Source organism: Oncorhynchus keta, unplaced genomic scaffold (assembly GCF_023373465.1).
Source record: "Oncorhynchus keta strain PuntledgeMale-10-30-2019 unplaced genomic scaffold, Oket_V2 Un_scaffold_3531_pilon_pilon, whole genome shotgun sequence".
NCBI classification, from domain to species: Eukaryota; Metazoa; Chordata; class Actinopteri; order Salmoniformes; family Salmonidae; genus Oncorhynchus; species Oncorhynchus keta.
The window spans coordinates 1,773,145-1,784,279 of NW_026290920.1; the positions used below are offsets into that span (position 1 = coordinate 1,773,145).

Genomic DNA, 11,135 nt, shown 5'->3' on the forward strand with positions numbered 1-11,135 from the left:
AATGGCCGTCATCAACCAATGAGAAACAAGACCGCAATTTGATGCATATTTTTGAATCGGACAGAAACGGCTTGACTTGAGAGAGACTTAACAAAGGCAAAGCTGAAGGACAGAGATTTGAGGATTTATGAGAAGTTTTGCTGCAAGCTTCAACAAAACTGACTTAATTACTGGGACATCACGATGAGGAAGAGGCAAGTGAATTGTATTTGTAAAAAATATTGCATTTGGCATGCAGAATTGAAATGTCAAGCTAGCTGTTAGCTAACTTAACAGCAGCAGTGTTTTGTGACTAACGTTATACCTAGCTACCTATATAGAAATTGCAAGGTTACTGAAGATTATGAGTTTGCTAGCTAAATCAACAGTTTAGCAAACGTTAGATGTCAATTTGCCAGGAATGACTAACGTTAAGCAAGACAGTCATTCACAGACTAGGCTGCGAGCACGTTAGCTAACGTTACTGTCTGTAATACCACAGATATAACTTATTTGATTGTACTATACTGTAACGTTAACAGTTATAGACGGGTGTGTCTGCAAAGCTGAATGAAGGATGGACTGCTGTGTGTTATCAATTCAAAGACTGATAAATTACAATAGCATGACGACATTGACAATAACGTTAATGCTGCAGTGCTGCCCCTTGTCGTTGCAACTTGCAGCGGTCCAGCAACTTTAACTAGTCATGCCAGTCCAAAAATTAAACCTTTTTATATATGTCCCCGGCCCATTCCAGTGAGGTGCTCGCAGCCGAGTCTGTGGCTTGCCTGAATAAAGCTCTCTGCCACTTGAAGGACATCTGGGAAGAGATAGGAATACCAGAAGACCAAAGACTACAGAGAACCAATGTGGTGAAGAATCACATCAAGGTGAGTCAGAACAAATTGACACTCAAGCATAGAGTGTAATTATTCTCCAAGAAACAACATTCTCAAAGCCGTGACACCTGTCTGTGCACCTGCTGTAGCTAGTTAACTAGCTAGCTCTGCTCCAGGGCGTCTGGTGAAGAGCTAGAACAGTAGCTAGCTAACCTACTTTTGAGGGGTGTGTTGCTAGGCTACATCACACTTATGCCCTATCTATTTAGTCGGCTAAATGTGAGATTTGTATATGTAGCTAATTCACAAGTATGTATTCCTTCCTATATGTGGACTGACTAGTCATTTCTGCACATCTCTCATCAGAGTTTGTTAGACATGATGATAACAGAGGAGGAGTCTCTTAGGACCAGACTGTTGAGCAGCATCGAAGCCTGTCGCAAACAACTGGTTACGCTGTGCTTGGAACTGCAGCTACCCCCATTTGAGGTAAGCATCCTAAAAGTTTCTAACAGGGTCTGAAAAGTTTTACTAGAATGCAAATGACATAATACATTGAAATATAATGACTGGTGGATAGGGATTCAAATCAATGTCCCACTCAAATTGCCATGGTCTGATTGGCTTTGTCCTTTCTAGTAATTATATTTCTAGGATACAGCATGTACTGCTTACTATGATGATTTATGGACTTATTGCTGTCCATTTCTTGAAGATGAGTTGATGGAGAAAAAAAGGGCTATTATGGAAAAGAAGGGAATGAGGCCATTCCAGTTTAGATAAGTCCATTTTCAAATTTGAAGATTTCTTTGGATAAGTCTTCCAGGGTTGGGGCCAATTCAGGATGTAAACTGAAATTCTCTTTTCAGTTTACTTCCTGAATACTCAAAATGTAAATAGCATTAACCCCAAACCTGGTGCCTTCCCTGGGTACAGATCTGGGATCAGTTTCCCCTCCTCAATACTCACCTTAACCATTAGTGGGGGAAATACAGTGTCTAGGGGCAACTTCACCCAATACATTTTCTCTTACCAGGAGGAGCGGGGTGTTACCATGCTGCAGCAGGAGAAGGAGATCCGGACCCAGGTGGAGATGTTGGTGAAGGAGCGGACCCAGAGGATACAGCAGCTGAAGGCCTTGACGGAGTGCGACCAGGACCTATGTGACACTCTGTGTTCGGACCCCTACGCCCTCGACCCTAACGCTGTGCCCTCCCTGGAGCAGCTGGACGGCTTCCGCCAGCACATCGCCAGCCAGACCACAGAGAAGGTGGATAGGGATTTGTAATAAAAGCAGACCCTGGATTCACATACCAGTAGTATTTGTTTAAAAAAACATAATGTAGCTGCACTTAATTGCGTTTACCTGGCGCAATGGAACTAATGGAATAGTCCCAAAGGAGCAAACCCCATGTGATACATCATGCAGGTTCAATCAAATACTCAAAGGATTTGAAAGAAAACATGTTATTTGAATGTAGTTGTGAATGATGGTGCATACTTCAACCCTGCTCCTGCAGAGCTGCTGTTTGTTCTGCCATTTTGTTTCAGCCCGGCACTTATTTGCTGATTCAACTACTCTCCGTCTTTAATCTAGATTCATGATTAGTTGAATTGTTTGTAGTAAAGTCAAAAAAGGTTGGCCATTGATTCTGCGCCTCACTTAGAGAAAATAATGTTGGGGGAAAACACTGATGTAAACTAATATACACATTTGAGGAGATCCCTAACGGCATATCTCTCTGCCTGTGGCCAGGAGCGGCGGCATGCTGAGTTTGTGGGCATCAAGAGGCAGATCATCCTGTGCATGGACGACCTGGACCAGCTGCCAGAGACCAGCTTCGAGAAGGACATCATCTGCGAGGACCAGGAGGCCTTCTGCCTGTCCAAAGACAACATCGCCTCACTCAAACTCCTCCTCGGCCAAGTGAGAATGGAACTAATCCAATATGTTTGAGATAATGGTTTGAGCGATACTTTGCAATGTCTGTGCAGAATGAGCCAAGTTGATCTGCTCACCACCACAATACAGTAGAAAACCAGTCGACCTACACGCATTACATTTCAACAATACTGTATCAGTTCATTATCACTTCACTATAGATCATGTAAATATCTTAATTTGCATTTTGTTGCTAATATCTGTCATTGGCCGTGTTCCAGGTCTTTATTGCAGTCACGCCCCATGTAAAGACAATACAAACGTTCTGTAACGTACCCATTTCCATAGTGCTCTTTTACTGACCGTCCCGTGTCTATGTTGTTCTATCTAGCTAGAGGAGAGGAAGGCAGAGAACCAGGCGGTGTGTGAGGCTCACAGGGAGAAGATCCAGGAGCTGTGGGACAGACTGCAGGTGCCCCAGGAGGAGAGAGAGCTCTTCTCAGAGCACATGGTTGCCTCCAAGAAGAAGAACCTGGATGCTGTCAGTGAACACACTTAGCTTATGTCCCAAATGGCACCCTAATCCCTTTCTAGTGCACTTATTTTGACCAAAGCCCAATGAACAAATGTTGACCCCTTACTTGCCTAAATATTCTAAATTAACTGTTTTTATTTATTTTTGAAAGATAAGCTTGAAATGGGCTTGGTCTAATTGACTCAACAACTTAAAACCCATATCTAAGTTTAGCTTTCTTAATGAACCAGACAGTCAATAGTTGTTTATGGTGTAAAAAAATAAATAAAAATAAAAAAAAAAGGTTATCTAATTGATCCTGCTTTGTAGTATGTATACCCCTCTGGTTTGTACCCTGGCTAGTCACCATTGTCTCCAGTACTCTATCTGGCATTCTAAAGCTGTTTCTAAACAGTCTGTCTATTAATCAAGAAAATGTTAGAATCAAAGAACCAAATTGTTCTCTCTTCTTTTTCACACCTCAGTTGGAGGCAGAGGGCAGGCGACTGATGGAGCTCAAACGACTGAACATGCGAAATGTTACTGAAGCCATCCGCTCAGAGATGGCATGGCTCTGGGAGAAATGCTTCTTCAGCAGTGATCAGCAACAGGCCTTTTTGCCCTACTTTAGCAGTATGTTGGGTTTTCAGGTTTTGATTACAGGTTAAACACAAGCTTTGGTAGACCAATCAATGAATGAAGACTCGGAGAAGTCTTTCTAGTGAATAATGTGTGTTATGATTGTTAACTTATTAATCACATACCCGGTGCATCACATACCCAGGCATTTAGTTTTCCCTTTTGAAAAGTCTAAATAAAATCAATGTGACTGATTTTTAATAGTACATTTAATTATTTGTTTTTCCCTCCTTCAGATGATTTTACAGAGCAGCTGTTGGGGCTGCACGAAGCTGAGATCCTGAGGCTGAAGCAGCACTATGAAGAACACAAGGAGCTGTTTGAGGGGGTTCAACGCTGGGAGGAGAGCTGGAGACTCTTCCTGGAACTAGAGGTTAGCAGTGGAGAAGCACCGTGGAAACATTTTAGTCATTTAGCAGATGCTCTTATCCAGAGCGACTTGCCGTTAGTGCATTCATCTTAAAATAGCTAGGTGAGACAACCACATATCACAGTTGAAGTTTGTACATTTTTGTCAATAAAGACTTTATCAGCAAAGTTGGTGCTAGTAGGAAAAGACAAGTGCAATCATCTTTTTTAACATTTTTAAATGGGCTTTAAAGGGATAGTTCACTTTAAGAAAATGTTTATTGCTTATTTTTGAATTACCTAGGCTGTTTCATCCAAACAATTTTGAAGTTAAATAACATAACATTTTAATTTTGAATTACAAAAAAATATTTGTACAAATGACACATTTTTGGGGAGTCTTACTGCTATTAGCCCATACAAATGCATTAAATAACAAATTTACTACATAGAAAGTAGGCTGTTCTGAAGTGTAAGAGATATAAGAAAGGTCAGGAAACTTGTTGTTATTATATATATATTTTCTTACGTGTGTGTGTATGCAACACATATGGAATTGTGTAGTAACCAAAATAGTGTTAAACAAAAATATATTTCAGATTCTTCAAAGTAGCCACCCTTTGCCTTGATGACCGCTTTGCACACTCCTGGCATTCTCTCAACCAGCTTCACGAGGAATGCTTTTCCAGTCTTGAAGGAGTTCCCAGATATGCTGAGCACATGTTGGCTGCTTTTCCTTCACTCTGCGGTCCAACTCCTCCCAAACCATCTTAATTGGGTTGAGGTCGGGTGATGGTGGAGGCCAGGTCATCTGATGCAGCACTCCATCACTCTCCTTGGTCAAATAGCCCTCACAATCTGGAGGTGTGTTGGGTCATTGTCCTGTTGAAAAACAAATGATAGTCCCACTAAGCGTAGCCAGATGGGATGGCGAATCGCTGCAGAATGCTGTGGTAGCCATGATGGTTGTGTTCCTTGAATTCTAAATAAATTACTGACAACGTCACCAGCAAAGCACCATCACACCACCTCCTCCATGCTTCACGGTGGGAACCACACATGCAGAGATCATCCGTTCACCTACTCTGCGTCTCACGAAGATGCAGCGGTTGGAACAAAATCTTACATTTGGACCAAAAGACAAATTTCCACCAGTCTAATGCCCATTGTTCGTGTTTCTTGGCCCAAGCAAGTCTCTTCTTCTTATTGGTGTCCTTTAGTAGTGGTTTCTTTGCAGCAATTTGACCATGAAGGCCTGATTCATGCAGTCTCCTGTGAACAGTTGATGTTGAGATGTCTGTTACTTGAACTCTGAAGCATTTATTTGGGCTGCAATCTGAGGTGCAGTTAACTCTAATGAACTTAACTCTGGGCCTTCTGTTCCCGTGAAAGTCCTCATTAGAGCCAGTTTCATCATAGCGTTTGATGGTTGTTGCGACAGCACTTGAAGAAACTTTAAAAGTTCTTGAAATTTTCCGCATTGACTGACTTTCATGTCTTAAAGTAATGATGGATAGTCGTTTCACTTTGCTTATTTTAGCTGTTCTTGCCATAATATGGACTTGGTCATTTACCAAATAGGGCTATCTTGTGTATACCACCCCTACCTTGCCACAACACAACTGATTGGCTCAAATTGATGAACTTTTAACAAGGCACACCTGTTAATTGAAATGCATTCCAGGTGACTACCTCATGAAGCTGGTTGAGAGAATGCCAAGAGTGTGCAAAGCTCAAGGCAAAGGGTGGCTACTTTGAAGAATCTCAAATATAAAATACATTTAACACTTTTCTTTCTTTATTTTTGTTATTACATGATTCCATGTGTTATTTCATAGTTTTGATAGCTTCACTAGTATTCTACAATGTAGAAAATAGTAAAAAATAAAGACAATAATGAGTAGGTGTGTCCAAACTTTTGACTGGTACTCTACTTTCATAAAAAACAATTGTCAGCCGGTACCGAGGGACTTTCAGATGAGTCTTGTGAGGCCTGTGGGTGTCCTAGAGCAAAACAACCGATGTACTTTATACAGGGGTACTAGTATGTAGCCCAAACTGTTCGGCTGTATAGACAGAAGTTGGCAGATCGTCTGTACCAACTTCAGACAAGTCCCAAGATGCTTGTGGGGGTCGTGGAGCAAAATGTTTCCAAAGAGGGTCATGATAGTTTGTAGGCAAAACCGTTTGGACGCTACAGACGATTTTGTGCAAAGACCAATTTTCGGTATATCTCATGGTCTGACAAACACCGCTCTGTCACCTTTCACCCCAAATGCGGAAGTGTTACATAGGCGGATGCAGTGGAATGAGACACATCCAATGCAAAAAAACATCTCTAGCTTAAATTGACCAACAACAAAATTATTTTTTGTGTGTCTGACTTTTTGTATACTGCTAATTTAGATTTCTAAGGAGGCAGGCACAGTCATCAACCTTAGGTGGTTTTAACCCCTGGCATGACCTTTTTATCCCCACAGAAAAAAGCCACAGACCCCTCCAGGTTCACCAACAGAGGAGGGAATCTGCTGAAAGAGGAGAAACAGAAAGCCGAGCTCCACAAAAGCCTGCCCAAGGTAAATCCTTTTGAAAAAGACAGGGGTCTGTATTATTCCCTTGTTATGGGGGTAGCTACTGTACATAGAAACATGACAAGGCTCTGTTTCTTTTACCAGCCGTACATAATGCTATGCTATATAAACACATACTATACTGTAAAACACTTGGCTATATCCCTATATTTTTGTTTTGTTTGTCCAGCTTGAGAAGAAGCTGAAGGCTCAGATTGATTTGTGGGAGCAGGAGCAGGCCAGGGAGTTCCTGGTGAATGGACAGAAGTTCCTGCAGTTTGTAGAGGAGCAGTGGGAGCTGCACCGCATCGAGAAAGAAAATGAGAAGCTGGAGAGGGTAAAGACATGGCTACTCATTTGAGGGCAGAATCCTAACTTGAGAGATACAGTATTGGTCCTCTTTCCTGGACCCAGATCAAACCTAGTCCTGGACTAAGAAGCATGACCAAAGAAGTGTTTTTCAGTCCAGGATTAGGTTTCATTTGGATCTGGGAAATCGGACCCATCATCATTTGTTACACACTTGTCTCCGTGCTTCTACACCTGCATTGCTTGCTGTTTGGGTTTTAGGCTGGGTTTCTGTACAGCACTTTGAGATAACAGCTGATGTACGAAGGGCTATATAAATACATTTGATTTGATTTGTCTCAAGTTAGGGTTAGGTCTGTGCAGCTAAAAGCTTACTTTGTTACAATACTTTGATCTATATTTCATTGTAACAGCAACTGAAAAAGAGCAAGCAGATTGAGGTGGATATGCTGTATGGGACAGCTGTCCGGACGCCTACCAAAAGGAGATTCCTTGGCACAACTACCCCCAGCAAAGCACGAAAGGTACCACTCCAGTGACTTTGCTGCTGCTCTTTCTAGCCTTCATACTCATGGAACAATTGCGTGGACCAATCTTAGCCTGGGTATCCAGTCTGTTTCTGGACTGCCTACGTTTGTATGACAAAGGTGGCTAAAGCAGAAACAAGACTGGACACCCAGGCTAACACAATCACTGGCTTGTGTTTTAAATAGTTGCGCATTAATAACGTGAGCTTTTGGCATCACTAACTAACTCTCTGTGTGTTCTCTCCAGTTCAATGGCACCACCTCCAGCCTCTCTAGTGCCAACTCTAACAGCACCATGCGCTCAGCCTATGGCGGAACTGTCTGCCACTCACCCTCCCGCCCCCCTCTGTCAGTCAACAAGGTCAATGCAGCATGTTTGTACAACAACTAACTACACTGAAAAAATATATATAAATGCAACAATTTCAAAGATTTTACAGAGTTACAGTTCAAATAAGGAAATCAGTCCATGACTGGCAATACAGATATGCATCTGTTGGTCACAGACACGCTAGAAAAACAGTCAGTATCAGGTGTGACCACCATTTTCCTCATGCAATGCAACACATTTCTTTCGCATAGAGTTGATCAGGCTGTTGATTGTGGAATGTTATCCCACTCCTCTTCAATGGCTGTGTGAAGTTGCTGGATATTGGCGGGAGCTGGAACACTCAGTTGTACATGTCAATCCAGAGCATCCCAAACATGCTCAATGGGTGACATGTCTGGTAAGTATGCAGTCCATGGAAGAACTGGGATATTTTCAGCTTTCATGAATTGTGTACTGACTCTTGCAACAATCGTCACGGTATCTCTGCATTCAAATTGCCATGGATAAAATAAAATTGTGTTCGTTGTCTATAGCTTATGCCTGCCATTACCATAACCCCACCTCCACCATGGGGCACTCTGATCACAACATTGACATCACCAATCCGCTCGCCCACACCATACACACACACACACACTGCCTGCCATCTGCCCGGTACAGTTGAAACTGAGATTCATCTGTGAAGAACACACTTCTCCAATGTGCCAGTGGCCATAGAAGGTGAGCATTTGTCCAATGAAGTCAGTTTCGATTTCGAACTGCAGTCCGGTCAAGACCCTAGTGAAAAAGCTAGATGTTGAGGTCCTGGGCTGGCGTGGTTTCACATGGTCTGTGGTTGTGAGGCCGGTTGGACGTACTGCCAAATTCTCTAAAACGACATTGGAGGCGGCTTATGTTAGAGAAATTAACATTCAATTCTCTGGCAACAGCTCTGGTGGACATTCCTGCAGTCACCGTTCCAAGTGCACACTCTCTCAACATGAGACATATGTGGCATTGTGTTGTGACAATTCTTTTGAGAGAAATAAGCTTTTTGTGCATATGGACAATTTCTGCCCTTCTGACCTACACTTTACATGTTGCGTTTATATTTATGTTCAGTATACTTAGACGCTATTTAATTACTTTTCTCAATTTAGACCAGTCATTTGGTATGTCTAATATGCTAATCTTTGGCCAAACCCTGACATTTACTCAAGCAAACCATCTGTTGCGTTTTCTGTTCCCAAGCTTGGAATACAAACTGATGCTCTGTTTCTTCATTTTTGAAGTGATGGGGAAATGGAATATATCAGTTTGGATTCCAGGCTTATTTTTCTCCTCATCCATCTTTTCTCTGTGTTCTCCCCCATCCAGGTCCCATCGGTACGGACACCGGGTCGCAGTAAGCCCCCTCTTGCGGGACTGCAGGAGCGCAACAAGGAGAACATGGGCCAGGTGACCGGACTTGGAGTCCCTCTTCAGAGCGGTGGGTTTAAAACCCTGGCTAGTCCGCAGCGTAACTTCAGCATTAACTCTGTCGCCAGCACTTATTCCGAGTTTGCGGTAATTTGTGTTTTTTTCTGTGTCTTATTTTCCACATTTTATTATGCAGCAACACACGGTCTAGCCATGAGAGGGGGTTTGAGTGGAGAATTGTGGCTAATTGATACATGTATTCTGTTTTTAGACAGGCTTAATCAACACAGTAATCAAATCGGTTCAATCGAGGTTTGTTTGAATGTGTGAATTGCCTAAACTAAAACCATACACATCAAATAATTCTTCCTGTATCCAAATATATGCATGTCATTAACCACTAAGATACATTCTTCAAATGCTTCATCCCTGATTATGTTCCCAGGTAACAGTAGTGTACCCTCTTGTTAGTGTGTCCTTGAGGGTTCTCAGGCTAGGCTGTGTGTCGCTATTTACTAATGTAACCTTTTACAACCACACTCCTAATATCCTTTCTTCAGTCTTTCTCTGGCTATCACTGTGGTTGTTTCTGCCTTTTTAAATGAAAATGTATTTGGGAAATGTGCAATTACCAGAATTGCATATTTTCTAGATTTGTGTTTATTTACTATGAAATGAAAACTGAGGTAGTGTCCATTGCTATTTGTCGCTACTCAATTTGTTTCCACTGCACCGTGGTCATGTTCATTAGGATATGCTGTAGCAAAATATTTAGCATGAAAATGATCATTTTCTAATTTAGATCATACCTCCCCATTATACTCTGTTTCGTGCCAACTGAACACTAGCCTGTTGATGTTGGGTGGTAAGGGAATATCTATGCTTATCTCTGTACCTTTGTCCACAGCGAGACCTCTCCAAGGCCACTAACACCAAGAGCAAGCCAGACATACTGAACTCCACCATTGCTCACCTTTGACCCCCTGACACCAGACAATGACTCGGTTGGTTGATTGACATCCTGTGTTTGTGTCCCATCAAGTCCCCACCAGCTGTCATTTAAGTGGATCACTATCCTTTTTTTTTTGTCTGCGTTTCTATGTAAATTTAAGATAATACTATGTGTATATGTGTGTGTGTGTGTGTGTATACATGCATACATTCATTCATTCATTCATTCATATATATATATATATATATGTTGTGTAAACTATGTAAGTGTTAGAATTAAAAAACCTTAAAGGTCATGTTATGAAATGTATCATATTGTAACAAGCAATTTTTTAAAGCTCTAAAATGGCACGGATGACTATGTTCCTTGTATGTAAGATGGAGCAGACAGTATTGCCTGCAATCTCGTGCTCCAGGTGGTTTTGGTGAAAGAGGCTTGGGGTAGCCAGTGTTCGTTCTTTCCTTTAAGCCAGGCTTTCACTCTTATTATACTCAGCATACTGATCATGAATATTTTGCACATGTTTTCTATTATATATTAAATCATTTATTTTACACTCATGAGTTATGTGCAGTCATTACTTTTTTTTCCACAACTTGATTTTCTGTGTATGTACAGTACCAGTCAAAGGTTTGGCCACGCCTACTCATTCAAGGTTTTTTCTTTATTTTATGCTATTTTTATTTTCTACATTGTATAATAATAGTGAAGACATCAACTATGAAATAACACATGGAATCATGTAGTAACCAAGAAATTGTTAAACAAATCAAAATATATTTTAGATTATTCAAAGTAGCCACCCTTTGCCTTGGCAGATTTGCACACTCTTGGCATTCTCTCA

General features: G+C 41.5%; 1 protein-coding gene across 7 annotated transcripts; it reads left to right on the forward strand.

The window, feature by feature from the left end:
- Positions 1–24: 24 nt before the first annotated feature.
- On the forward strand, positions 25–10,854 carry prc1b (protein regulator of cytokinesis 1b). 7 transcript variants are annotated; one of them, XM_052515915.1, is made up of 15 exons: positions 26–198; positions 744–872; positions 1,188–1,310; positions 1,858–2,091; positions 2,578–2,748; positions 3,095–3,244; positions 3,703–3,850; positions 4,093–4,229; positions 6,685–6,780; positions 6,965–7,111; positions 7,497–7,607; positions 7,858–7,971; positions 9,298–9,486; positions 9,611–9,651; positions 10,247–10,854. In XM_052515915.1, the coding sequence occupies exons 1-15, from the start codon at positions 184–186 to the stop codon at positions 10,293–10,295; spliced, it is 1,854 nt and encodes a 617-aa protein (XP_052371875.1). In that variant the 5' UTR covers positions 26–183; the 3' UTR covers positions 10,296–10,854. The 7 variants fall into 7 exon arrangements, with proteins under 7 accessions (XP_052371878.1, XP_052371880.1, XP_052371875.1 ...); XM_052515917.1 differs by having other exon boundaries at positions 9,298–9,409; XM_052515918.1 differs by lacking the exon at positions 7,858–7,971 and having other exon boundaries at positions 25–198.
- The last annotated feature ends 281 nt before the right edge of the window (positions 10,855–11,135 follow it).